The sequence below is a fragment of the Molossus molossus genome, unplaced genomic scaffold (genome assembly GCF_014108415.1).
Source record: "Molossus molossus isolate mMolMol1 unplaced genomic scaffold, mMolMol1.p scaffold_m16_p_11, whole genome shotgun sequence".
Classification (NCBI taxonomy): domain Eukaryota; kingdom Metazoa; phylum Chordata; class Mammalia; order Chiroptera; family Molossidae; genus Molossus; species Molossus molossus.
Genome location: NW_023425346.1, coordinates 53,143,258 through 53,157,253, shown reverse-complemented (window position 1 = coordinate 53,157,253; position 13,996 = coordinate 53,143,258). Strand labels below are relative to the sequence as shown.

The 13,996-nt window shown below is 44.0% G+C and overlaps 1 protein-coding gene across 1 annotated transcript in view; it reads left to right on the top strand.

The window, feature by feature from the left end:
• Nucleotides 1-13,996, top strand: part of LOC118624997 (aldehyde oxidase 2) — an 89,088-nt gene that overhangs the window by 51,767 nt on the left and 23,325 nt on the right. The window contains exons 22-27 of the mRNA XM_036253334.1: nucleotides 514-647; nucleotides 2,784-2,871; nucleotides 5,665-5,751; nucleotides 5,937-6,128; nucleotides 9,361-9,588; nucleotides 13,540-13,635. Coding sequence (XP_036109227.1) covers nucleotides 514-647; nucleotides 2,784-2,871; nucleotides 5,665-5,751; nucleotides 5,937-6,128; nucleotides 9,361-9,588; nucleotides 13,540-13,635 — 825 coding nt within the window. The remainder of the gene's footprint in view (nucleotides 1-513; nucleotides 648-2,783; nucleotides 2,872-5,664; nucleotides 5,752-5,936; nucleotides 6,129-9,360; nucleotides 9,589-13,539; nucleotides 13,636-13,996) is intronic.

The following is a 13,996-nucleotide window of genomic DNA, read 5'->3' as shown; positions in this document are numbered from 1 at the left end:
CATTCATTGGCAATATGCTTAAATAAACTCTGTGATTGGATGATACTAAGTTATATCTGTACTTTATTTTTCTCTAAAATAATTATTACAGTTGACCTTTGGAGTAAGCACCTCACTTTATAGCATATTTCCATTTCCCCAGTCACAAAGTACTCAAACTTTTAGCTGCAAACACATCTTTGTCGGCAGGTTATCGGGAGTTTGCTGTTTTTCACCTTGTTGGAACGTTAGATCGAGGCATTTGTCTAGGAGTTCAGCCTCTGAGCAGAATCCAGGACTCTGACAGTTTCCCTCTGGAAAAGGCCATTTTTCGGCTGGGAAGGCTGTTCTGTGACAATGACCCATGTTTAGGAACTCAGTGGTTCTCCACAAGACACATTCAGACTATGCTGCTCTTTTTTTTTGTTTTAACAGTAGATGTAGATGAATTTTGCTGTGACGTTGTGTTTCAGGGACCCAGTCTTCTTGGCCATTTCATTCTTGTAAAACTTTCCCGATATCTACCTTTCACAGAAAACGGTGTCTTCTGCTTTAAACATCCCAATCAACAGGATCACCTGTCATGTAAAACGAGTAGGTGGAGGTTTTGGTGGGAAAGTAGTAAAACCAGCTATATTTGGAGCTATTGCAGCTGTGGGAGCCGTCAAGTAAGTGTACTTGGGGATACAGAAGGGCATAAAATGTCAGAGCTGAGGGCCAGTCAGTGGCCTGATGGTCACTTGAGCTGCTGTCATAACCACCTGTCCTTGGGCAACTCAGCCTTCTGTCTCTTTTTCTTTTAAATTGTAGATATAATACCTATCCTGGTAGAGTTATTAGAAAAGTTATATGTAGATAGGACTTTGAATATGCTAATTCCTTATAAAAAGGAAAAGTGGTATTATTACTTGAATACATCCAGAGCCAGGGCTGCCCTATCCCTGAGCTCCAGAGAAGGTGCCCCATTTAAAGGGTGGGGCAAGTAACCATCCCGAATGGAGTGTCAAGGGTGAGAATGCCCCCTCACTTCTCCTTCCTACTCTCAGCTGCAGACAGGGTGGGGTGAGGAAAGAAAAACTCTGCCTCCCTGCACCTGGGAAGGGCTGGCTTTTCCATGTGTGCTCAGTTGACAGATGACATCCTCAAAGAGAGCTCCCGGATTAGCCTCAGTGGAAGGCTCACTCTTCGCTATTCCTGCTGTGCATGGTGCTGGCTTTTCTGTTCCTTGTTCGTGTGTGTGTGTGTGTGTGTGTGTGTGTGTGTGTGTGTGTGTTACTTTGTCAGTGCTCCAATCAGCCTGTAAACATCATATTCCAGCTTCCTTTAGCAACTTCTGTATAGTTCAGAGCTAGGTCCCAAGACACTCAGATATGTGTCTCCTTCTGCAATAGTAGGAAAAAGCAGGATCTGAATTTCATCTCCAGCTCTTTTCATAATGAACCTCTCTCTAGTCACACCCACCAGGGACCCAGCAAGAAATAATCAGGCTTTGTTCTTTTAAGACGTCTCAAACACAACTGCACACTAGAATCATCTTGGGAGCATTGAAATCAAATAGCCTAGGATGCCCCATACTGACCCAACCACCATTATTTTTAAAACTTTCCTCCCTGGCTGGGTGGCTCAGGTGGTTGGAGCATCCTCCTGTACACCAAAAGACTGCATGTTCGATTCCTGGTCAGGACTCATACTTAGGTTGTAGGTTCTGTCCATGGTCAGGGCATGTATGGGAGGGAATCAATCTCTCTCTCTCTTTCTCTCTCTCTCTCTCTCAAATCAATAAACATTTTTTGAGATAATCTTCCCGGTGGTTCTTCTGTGTAGCCAAGTATAGGAAACACCACCTTCAGCCACAACCCTGCCTTAACATACACCTGCCTTGTGTTAAGTGGTCCCTAAAGCAGTGTTCCAAAATTGTTGATAATAAGTCTCCTTGGCCCATAGAAATTCCTGCCTCCCCATCTCAGACCCACTGAATCAAAATCACCGGGGAATGAACCCAGAAACTGAATAGTAACTGATGCTCCAGGTGGTCCTCACTATTAAAGAAGACCAGGAAACCCTGCATGGTTCTCAACATGTACTTGAAGACACTTGCATCAGAATTGCTGAGGAAAATGCAGATTCTAGCCCCGCCCCCAATCTAAGAGACCTAGTGCTAAGGTTCAGGAATCTGCATTTTCACCAGCTCTCCAGAGGATCCTTCTGCACTCAAAGTCTGGGAACCTCTGCCCCTGAGATACAGAAAGCCTGAAGCTCCTAGCTACCCAAGGGCCCACCTCAGCCAACATTGTAGCCACCATGGGTGAATATGAAGATCCAGATCCACACATCCTAAGATGAGTGTGGACCTTTGTTTGCAGTTGTGTTGTTAAGTTTGCATTTATCTGTTCACACACTTTCTCCTTTGTTACTAGTGGTGGGGATATGCAAAAATGGGCCGGATGGGGATGATTGTCAAATTTAAAGCCATAACAACACAAGTTAGGTGCCATGTGCCATTAATCACTTTAGCTAGATCTGAATTATAGACCACAGAGACCAGAGCAATTTAGTCATACATTAATTCAGATCAATGCCTAGCACAGTATATGCACTCAATGAATATATATGGAATGGATGGATGGTTAAATGAATGGTTGGATAAAATAGGTAGGAGGGTGGATGGGGGATGGGTGGGTAACAAGATGGATGGGTGGGTGGATAGTTAAATGAGGGGGTGGATAAATAGATGGATGCACACTAGGTGAGTAGATGTGTGGGTGGGTGGGATGGAGAATCTGACTAAGATTTATTGTCTTTAGAACTGGTCACCCTATTCGTCTTGTTCTTGATCGGGAAGATGACATGTTAATAACTGGGGGAAGACACCCATTATTTGGAAAATATAAAGTGAGTATTAAAGATAAAATTGTTGCCCTGGCCGGTTTGGCTCAGCGGTTAGAGCGTCGGCCTGCGGTCCCGAGAGACCCAGGTTCGGTTCCCGCTAAGGGCACGTACCTCGGTTGCAGTTTGTCCCCAGCCCTGGTCGGTCGTGCGGGTGGCAGCCACTCAATGTGTTCCTTTCACATCGATGTTTCTCTCTCTCTCTCTGTTCCTCTCTCTCCCTCCCACTCTACCTGGGCAAAAAATGGAAAAATGTCCTCGGGTGAGGATAAAAAAAAAAAAAAAGATAAAATTGTTAAAATTTGAATGGCTTTATTTTTTTTATTATTTGATTTTTATTCTTTTCTATTATTTTGATTTTTTTGAATTCTGAAAACAATAATCTTAGCATCTAAAATAGTCGATGAGGATTCTGTGTATTTGAATACTTATAACATTTTTATGAAGAACTTTTAATAAATCTAGCATAGAATTATGAAATTGAATAATACATGATTTAAAACACTATTGAAGGAATAAGGATTGACACTAGTATTTCCTCGATAACAAAAAAAACCTGAAAGAAGCTACAGACATTGTTATACCAAAACTTCACTTTACACATGTTTCCATTAAATGTTTATGAAAATGTCACAAAGTTCTTTGTAAATAGGAAAAGTAATTCACTAACAAGTAAAATAATTTTAAATCGTTTCAAACCACATTTATTACATTTTTATGCAACAGTAGCATAAACACTATTAAAAATACTTGTTAAGCTGGCCAGTGTGGCTCAGTAGATTGAGCATCATCCCATGGACAAAGAGGTCCCAGTTTGATTTCCAGTCAGGGCACATGCCTGGGTTGTGGGCTTGATCCCCAGTGGGGGGCGTGCAAGAGGCAGCTGATGGATGTTTCTCTCTCTTTCTCCCTTCCTCTCTCTAAAATATCAATAAAAACATATTAAAAATAAAATAATAAAAATAAAAATACTTATTGAGCCCTGGCTGGAGTTGCTCAGTGGTCAGAGCATCAACCTGTGGACCAAAGGGTCAAGGGTTCGATCCCCATCCCTGGTTGGGGCATATGTGAGAGGCAACCAATCGATGTCTCTCTCTCGCTCTCTCTTTCACTCTCTCTCTCTACCTCCTCCCACTCCCTCCACTCTCTCTAAAAATCAATGGGAAAATATCCTCGGGTGAGGATTAAAATAAAATAAAATACTTGTTGACATCTAGTTGACAACAATACTACTTTTCAAATTTGTGACTGAGTTCTTAGGATAGTTCTAATGTAGTGTTTCCCTATCAAATATGCTTTATTTGAGACTTATTACTAAAGCTATGGCCTTCCATGCCACAGCACAATTTTATTTCTTCCATTAGCATTAGTAATTTTTATTATCAGAGAGGAATAAACCATAGCTGGCAATTAAACTTTGTATTTATCTTCAAATGCACAAAAATTAATACAGATAGTATTATCGTCTAGTACCAAAAGCAACAAAGAAGCACATTCTGGAATTGTGGCAGTTGGTATTATGGTAGTTGCTGAGTTCTTTGGTTTTGGCCTAGATTATAAATCAGGATCTATTTATATTATAGTTATGAGACTGTTTTAGTACTAGTACTTATTAATAAGATTAACAGTAATATAAAATATAATTAAAAAGAGGAAGATAATCAGACTTTTTAAAAAATCCAATTTTTATTTTGTTTTTAAAGAAATATAATTTTACTTCCAATATAATAACGTGTGTATACATGCATGTATATAACCTCATTCAAACTTAGCTGACAAAGTTTTGCTTGTTTATTTGGAACTATTTGTAAATTAGTATAATAGACATGTATGTGTGATGAGCTTTTCCAAAATTCTTTAAAAATCTCTATTAAACACCTTAGGAATTCTCTCTGTATCTTTGCCTGGCAATGCTTTCTTCATGAAAAGTGAAAGGTAAAGTGCAGCCTAGCCTTTGTCAAAATTATCTTACTTTCTGAATTTGTGGATTTTCCCACATGCCCTAACTGCTCCGGTTTGTTATCCAACATTTCTCTTGGAGTAGATGATATTAGCCATATAGGCATATGATTCCATCAGTTGTTATTTATCCCCGTTTTAAGAAACACAGACACCAGAGCCCATCTTTTTGGGAGAGCTGCAACAGGGAGTGGGAATTTTCTTTCCAATCTGGGCTCTGCAGACAAACCAGTCAAGGTGGTGGGGGCGGAGTGGCAACCTGAGAAAAATGCCAGGTGCCTCTGTGAGTCCCAGTAAGAACCACAGCCCCAGCTCCATGCGTTAGGTCCGTAACCAATTACAAAGCGCTTCACAGCTCGGCACAGTGAGAGCCGTCAGTCCAGGGTCCATGTCCAACGTCGGTTTCTGGAGTTTTCCTGTAACAAGATGCACTGCCATTCATTCCAACACACTCAGGAATTCCAGAGACCTTTCCACAGCAGGGAGACCACAGTCTAAATTAGAAGGAATAACCAGTAAAAAGTGAAGGAGAGTCTTCCAAGAATAAGAAAGAAGAGGGTAGCAATTATATGTCTGGAGGTAAGCAAAGACTTTAGAATTTCATACTGATCGTGAAGCCAGAAAATTACATGTTAAAAGGAAAGGGCTCAGCAAAATTCAGGTCAGAGGAGGCCTTTGTCAGCCAAGTACTGCAAAACAAGGGAATAGGTGGGCTCGGGACACCACCGAGTAGACAGGAGCACAGTCTATCGTCAGTCCTGCCCAACAGTGGAACTGGGCTGCGGTTCCCACTTGGCATGAAAGTTCTAATCATATAAAATGTCCATCATTTGATGACAGGTGGGATTCATGAACAACGGGCGAATCAAAGCTCTAGACATTGAGTGCTTCATAAACGGAGGCTGCGCCCTAGACGACTCTGAGCAGGTATGTGCCTCAGAAACCAGTGCCCTTGTTCGTGAATAGAATGCAGAATTCCCAGATGAGTCTTTACTGAACGCATTCCCTCAAGTACTTACCAAGTTCCACCGCAGCTTGACTCTGTGTTCTTGACTTTTTGAGAAAAGAACAAACTGTTGTCCAATATATGTGAATATCTTCTATTAATTTAGGTAATAGAATTTCTTATACTAAAGCTGGAAAATGCATATAAAATCCGAAACCTCAGGTTCCGGGGCCGTGCATGTATGACCAATTTACCATCCAATACGGCCTTTCGAGGATTTGGCTTCCCACAAGGAACCCTAGTAACAGAATCCTGCATCACAGCTGTGGCAGCTAAATGTGGACTTCTGCCAGAAAAGGTAAGGTTGTAATCAAGGTCACAACCAAGATTGCTGAAGAGTCACTGAGGGGGGTACCAGCTACCCAGGGAAATACCAAGAACCACTCAAATTACCTCTGGTTCAAAATTTAAAATACATTCAGTGCTACCTAAAAGAATTCACCTCCCTCCCCTTATCTTCCAGCCTTCTTGTGCAAAGATTTATCTTTTTCCTTCTTTTTTAAATTTATACAAAGAGAATTACTCTTTTTAAAACTCAAACCCCACTGAAGTAATTAAAGAATGAATCCCCTCCTCCCAATTGATTTTTTATCCCCTCCTCCCTATTGATTGAGGGTAGCCATTGTTAACAGTTCCATATTCATCGTTCTAGCCTTTTCTCTGTGGGTGTCCACCCAACTGTATTCACGCATATGCATAAACATTGCCATATGTTTATACATGCACATATATAGTCATTTACCAAAATGGGAGCATAATAAACACATTACTCTGCACTTTACCTTTTCTACTTAATAATAGGCCATGGCCATCTTCCAGTGGTAATACAATGATCTACTTCCTTTTTTTTAATCCTTACCCAAGGACATTTTTCCATTTTTTGTTCAGATAGAGTGGGAGGGAGAGAGAGGAAGAGAGAGAGACAGAGAAACATCTACGTGAAAGGGACACATCGAGTGGCTGCCACCCGCACGACCAATCAGGGCCGGGGACAAACTGCAACCGAGGTACGTGCCCTTAGCGGGAACCGAACCCGGGTCTCTCTGGACCACAGGCCGACGCTCTAACCGCTGAGCCAAACCGGCCAGGGCTACTTCCTTCTTTTTCATGACTAAATAGTGCTATGTGACATGGATATGCCATAATTTATTCAGCCATTCCACAATCAGTACACATTCAGCTTGTTACCCATTTTTGGCTATTAAAATGATGTTGCAATAAACATCTTGGGACAGGTGTACCAAGGGTATATCTTTGCTCTCTTATGTAGAGGGTAAATTTACAGAAGTGAAGTGGCTAGTGAAAACTTTTGGGAGATACTGCCAAAAGAATGCTCTCCAAAAATATTATCGTGTGCAACATCCTAGAAGATGCACAGTATGTACAATATGCTCGTCCAGACAGGAAGCCACTGGCAGCTGAGGTCATTGTTGATGACACTTTCTGCTCCTCATAGCTTCTGATCAAACCCCAGCCTATTTTTTACATTTCGACCCTGTTTCCTCGATATAGACCCTCTGCTCCAGCAAGGACCCTCTATGTATTGTCCTTTGAAACTCTTTGATCCTAAATTCAACAGGGAGGACCACGAGATTGTGATTTGTGATTGTCAGGGTACTTCCTACATCCAAAGGAACAGCTAAATATGGAACAAGGGAGACAATAATTATCCTAAGAGAAGTCACATCAACTGTTCTACAGGCCCAAAGGAAGACGCCATCACATGGGTTTGGCAGGAGGGAAGTCAGGAAGAACATTCTGGAGAAGCAGGCACTTGAGATAGGCCTTGAAGAATGACAGGCACAGATAATGGAAAGGCAGTTGAAGCAAATGGAACAGCTTGAACAAGGAGAAGCACCCTCTTCATGGCTCAGTTTCCTTATCTATAAAATGAGGACAAGCCCTGGCCGGTCTGGTTCAGCAGTCACCGGGTCGGTCTGCAGACCAATGAGTCACGGGTTCGATTCTGGTCAAGGGCACGTACCTCAGTTGCAATTCATCCCTGGCCCTGGTCGGGGTTGTGTGGGAGGCAACCAGTTGATGTGTCTCTCACATCGATATTTCTCTCTCTCCCCCTCTTTCTCTCTCCCTCCCACTCTATCTGAACAAAAATGGAGCCCTGGCTGGTTTGGCTCAGAGATCAGAGTGTCAGCCTGCAGTCCACAGAGACTCGGGTTCAGTTCCCGCTAACGGCATGTACCTCGGTTGCAGTTTGTCCTCTGCCCTGGTTGGGTCCTGTGGGTGGCGGCCATTCGATGTGTCCCTTTCACATTGATGTTTCTCTCTCTCTCCCTCTCTCTCCTTCCCGCTCTATCTGAATGGAAAAAAAAAAAAGGAAAAACATCCTTGGGTGAAGATTAAAAAAATAAAATGCAATGATAATACAAATAAAAACAAAAAATAAAATGAGGACAATATGATTTACTTCACAGAGTTCCTGCAAGAACCAAATAAGTTAGCATTTGTTAAAATATTTGTTTTTATAAACTGGATAGTGTTAGTACAATATTGCAGCTGATAATAATAGTTATTTTTTGTTATTGGGGTGAGATAGGAATAATGGAAAACTCCTGAGCATATCTCAGTGGATTCCCCGTCTTTGCCACGTGTTGCAGGCTTCTAAGACATTAGACCCATATTCAGATACATTTTCAAAAAGACTTGACCTGTTGAGGTAAGAAACGTCCAAACCTGTAGTAAAGTAAGAGTTTATTTGAGCCAAACTGATGATGTACCAGGGAGCAAGATCTCAAGTGCTCTGAAGAATAACAGTTTGGCAGCTTCTTTTATGCATTTGAGATTAAGAGGGAATGTAAGGAAGAGTCCATGGAGGTAGGAAAAGCAAGGCAGGAATTGGATTTCAAGACAATTAACAAGATTATTGCTCTCTTGCGGGTCATTGCAGCTTATTTCAACCTAGATGCACAGAAACAATGGACAGGACCTGCTTAAGGCAAAGATAAACCTTTTACTAAAAAGTTATATCCCTGGGGTGTGACGACCCACCCTGACCTTCCCAGTTAGGAATCTACGGTCAGATCACCCTGTGAGGTTACTTTCCATAGAATCCTTTTTTTTCATCCACAGACCACATAGTCCAAAAGCCCCTGGAAGACTTAGAGGAGATCTATTTGTCATTGGCTGCAACGCTATTCCTCTCTAGCAGAACAAAATTTCAGTTGTGAAAATAAACCCTTGCTTTTATGTACTATCTACCAACTCTGCTCCATCTCTGAACCTTGTAGGAAAAAAAGGAAACCCGCCTCCCTAGACTCCTTCATCCCATTGCCCATCATACACCAGTCACTATCGTTACCCTCCACTTTCAGGAGGGAGAGACCCTGACTGGTGCTTTGAAGAAGAGATGAGAAATAACCTCTATCATTTTTGCAAAAGCACATGCAGTTCAAAAAAAAGGAAGAAAGACCCTGTCTTCTCCCCACCAAAGTTTGTGCTTTCATGGGGAGGCTTTTTCAAGTCTCTATTTTGCAGTCCGTTTAACGGTTGACTCAGTTTTCCACTCATTTCAGGTTAGGAAGAAAAACATGTACAAAACTGTTGATAAAACCATCTACAAACAGGCGTTCAGCCCTGAGACCCTGATAAGATGTTGGGACGAATGTCTGGACAAGTCTTCCTTTCACAGCAGAAGAAAGCAAGTGGAAGAGTTTAACAAGAAGAATTACTGGAAGAAGAAGGGCATTGCTATTATCCCCATGAAGTTTTCAGTGGGCTTTGCTGCAACAAGCTATCATCAGGTGAGTTCCTATATGTGATACATCCCTCTCCTGTCAGACACACTGCCGGCCCAATTAGCTTGTGTTGACTTTGGGAGAGAGTCACATTTCCCAGGGCACTGAGCCCCTCCCCCTAGCCCCTGGGAGAAATGTGCAGAACTCTCCTGAGCAGCACCCATTGGCAAGCACTTTCACCACAGTGAGGGAGCAACATGCCTCCGTGGCAGAAAGCAGCATCAGCAAGCACGGGGCCTGCAGCTGCGTCACTGCCAAGATGAGCACTGACCACCCACTGAACCCCTGTTCCAAAAGGGAACGGGAGCGCACGAGGCCTGTGGGGCTGTGCTTTCTGAGCTCGAGGGTCTCAAGGCATGGGCAGAACTAGGGCTGCGCCTGATCTGTGCCCCAGACCCCACAACGCCCCTTGCTGCACCCTAAATCTTAGGCAGAGAAGTCATTCCATGTTGCTCTGACCAGCTATTTGTTTCAAGCCACCGCTACCAGGAATCTGTGTGAATTCCAATGGGGAAGTGGGGTGGGGCCCAGAAAGCCTCCCAGGTAGATTTGCAAAAGGAAGAGGCAAGTCATTCAGAGGCCCTCTCCAGAAGGGCGGAGGAAGAGCAGCACACAGATGAGTCCATTAAATAGCACAAGGACGCGTACTGATGCATCTTCCCAGCAACCCCAGTGAGCTATATACAGGAAAGCTGTTTAGAAAACTGGGAAAGATTGTTGCCTCCCATGATCGTCCACCAAAAGCAGGAAAATCCTACATGCATTAGATCTAAATATAAATCTAAAAATGCATTAGATCTCCCTTGTGTGTATACTATTGAAAGTATTCTTCCACTGACACCCAACTAATGGCAGCCAATAGACACACATACACACACACACCACAAAAGCTGCCCTGTCAAAGGAAATCTTTCTTAGGCATAAAGCAATTGGCCCAAATTGCTATCCCTAATCAACTGGAATCAGGCAGACCCAAGAAATCCATGGCAACTTACTGGCTGTGTGGTATTAAGTAAGTTATTTAACCTCTCTGAGCCTCAGCTTCCCCAATTATGAACTGAGAATGACAATCCTCTTTCTTAGGACTGATGAGGATTCAATGAGATGATGACTATAAAGCACTTGGCAGGGTTCCTGGAACACCGCATAGTCATCCAGGGCAGCCCAGCCCATCCCCAGGAGATCTGACACACCTCTGGGGGCTGTGGCTCCTCTGGCAGTAGGATGAGACTCCCCGACTCCTGGGTCACACTCCTGTTCAAGTCCAACGTGCCCGTTCTATAAAGGGGTGCAAGAAAGTTAACTGTCACGTCTACAACCTCGGCTGAATCAACAGCTGGGGCATAAGAGATCCTGGATGGTCACCTGTATGGTTTTTCCTCTGACACCCAATGCTGTGTCTTTACTACACCAGTTCTCCAACACCAACTGGGTGTCCAACAACTTAACTCCGTTCTGACACCAACTACCCAGAGTCAGTGCAGACCCCGCAGGTCAAGGGCTGAGTCCCACAAGGCTGCCCCAGCTTCAGATGATAGCACAATGGGGTGCCCAGGCTCCCAGCACTTCTGCCCAGCCAACTACCAATCTGAGGGTTTCTACTACCCACCCCCTTGGGTTCGAAAATTCACTAAATCAACTCACAGAACTCAGGAAAGCGCTTTGCTTGTGATTACTACGAATTTATGATAAGTGATCCAACCCCAAAACAACCACATGGAAGAGCTTCGTGGGAGAAGGGCTGAGGCTGTCACATCCTCTCCCTCCAGCCCTGCGGCCCCCCAACTCGCGTTGTGTTCACTAACCCGGAAGCTCCCAGGACCCCGTCGTTTGGGGTTTTTAGGAAATTTCATCACATAGTTACATTGATTAAATCATTGCCATTGGGGACTGAAATCAATCCCCAGTCTCTCACACCAACCTGGGGGTCAGGGACTCTCCAAGGATTGGTTTTTCTGGCAACCATCCCCTCCAGCGATCTAGCCCGCCCCCCCCCAAGAGTCATCTCATTAGCATACAAAGGGCAGTAAACTCCATGGGTTTTAGGAACTCTGCCGAAAACCAGGGGCAAAGACCACATATTTATTTTTTATTATACCACAGCTCCCCTCACCTTTATGGCTGCCCCTCACCTAAACCACAGCCTAGTTTCTGCCAACTTCTCATCTCACCACAAAAACTTCTTTAAATCAAGCATAAGCCTCCACTTGAAAGGCCTCCCCCTTCCCCACAGAGTTCCAAACTAATGCACTCAAGAAGCACGAGGCTAGGAGCTGAAACATGTCATTCCAGGTCAGCTGATGACTCACAAAGCTGGAACACCTACTCCCCGAACTAGTATGAGAAGCACTGTCCTCACAGGGAGTCAAGAAGGCCCACAGCGAATAAATACCATTATTAGAACCTACAAGCCTTGAGGCCCCGGAATCCCTCCAAGCCATCTCTCTCCCTCCCCCACCCGTCCCCCTTACCCCCTCCTGGAAGGAAAAAATACCGCATCTCCAGTCATCCGGTTTAACAAGCATTTATCTAGTGTCTCCATGACTCAGACCTGCTCAAAGTTCTCTTCAGGACACAAAGATGAGAAAGACTGGGTGCCCTTCCTCTGGGAGACTCTCACAGAAGACTTGTCACCCCCTGTATTCGTTTCCTGTGGCTGCAGTAACAAAATACCACAAATTGAGTGGCTTCAAACAACAGATGTATTCTCTCACAGTTCTGGAGGCTAGAAGTTCAAGGTGTTAGCAGTGCTGTGCTCCTTCATGAAGCTCCACGGAAGAATCCTGTCTTGCCTCATCTTAACTAATTACATCTGCCAAACGTATTTACAAATAAGGCTACCTTCTGATGTTCTAGATGGACAGGAATTTGCAGGGGACACTGTTTAACTCAGTACACCCCTGTAAGAGGAAGCACAGAGAAGAGGGTAATTGATCCTTCCCAGGGGGGAATGAGGAGTGCTCACAGAAGTTTCAACAGAATAGAGACCGTGGGGTGTGGGTCTGAAGGCTGGGAGCAAGCAGGAAGAGAACAACATACCCAAGAGCACAGGTCAGGAAGGAGCAGCGGTAATGCCAGATGTAGAAACAAGGCAGGCCCAGCCAGTGTGGCTCAGTGGTTAAGCGTTGACCCAGGCACCAAGAGGTCGGGGGTTCGATTCCCGGTCAGGGCACATGCCCACGTTGTGGGCTCAATCCCCAGTAGGGGGCATGCAGGAGTCAGCCAGTCAATGGTCTCTCTCATCAATATTTCCATTTCTTCCTACCTCTCCCTTCCTCTCTCTCTCAAAATCAATTTTAAAAATGTTTAAAAGAAAAAGAAGCAAGGCAAGAAGACAGGGATGAAACTGGAAAAGTACAAGAAACCAGATCCCAAAGGGCTCTCCCTTACAGACAATGGGGAGTGTTTGCCCACCTTGCCCAGTTGGCACACTGTTCTCCCCTTCATGATCCCATCCACTGAGGAACTCTCCCTGGCTCTGCCGAAGCAGCTGATCTGCCCTCCCAGGCCTCCAGGGCCCCTCATGGCAACTGTTTATCTCACAAATCATTCCTCATTGTAATGACTTGCTTGTGAGCGACTTGAGAAATAAACACATCTGTTCCTCTTCATATATCTAGACTGAGCCCAGGCTGGGACATAACACGTGCAAGTACCTACAAATATTTAAGTCACTACCTGAGTGGTTTGCCAGAGATTTTAATCAGGGGAGTGACTTTCAAATACTTGCAACCAATATCCCAAGAGACTCCTACTAAAACCAGGTTCCTAAGAATGTCTTTACAGATGACTTTTGCACAAAACAGAACTAAGCCTCAGAATCCTACCAGGAAAGCTTGCCACTGAACCCTCCCAGCCCCCTACCCCGGGAGACTGGCGTTTCACTACCTGGTTTCTTACCTTGAACCTCACTAAACTTGCACTGAGCTGAGCCTTCTGGGTCGGTTGTTTTTCTAGGCAGCTGCACTTGTTCATATCTACACAGATGGGTCTGTATTGGTCACACATGGAGGCAATGAACTGGGCCAAGGTATTCACACCAAAATGCTACAGGTAAGATTTAAAAAAAAAAAAATGAAATCATTAATCTCTCTATTCATTGTTGACATGACTGACATTCAGCACTAATTTTAGGGTAAGGAACAACTTCCTGAGCTCAAATTCTAAGATCTTGACTATTTAGTTGAAAACTTCTCACATATCAAATAGAATTGTTACAGAATAGAGAGAAGCTAGAAAAATTTCAAGGCGGGAAGAATAGGGAAACTGAGACAAGAAAATTAAACAGTCCAAACAGTTTGGCAGCCAGCTTGTAAAGAGCAAGTCCTTAATCCCCCCGGCCAAGGATGCTTGAGAGCAAATGGTAATGTCTCTCCAAAGAATGCAGGAGAGGAGGGGGAAGGAAGAGAGAGAG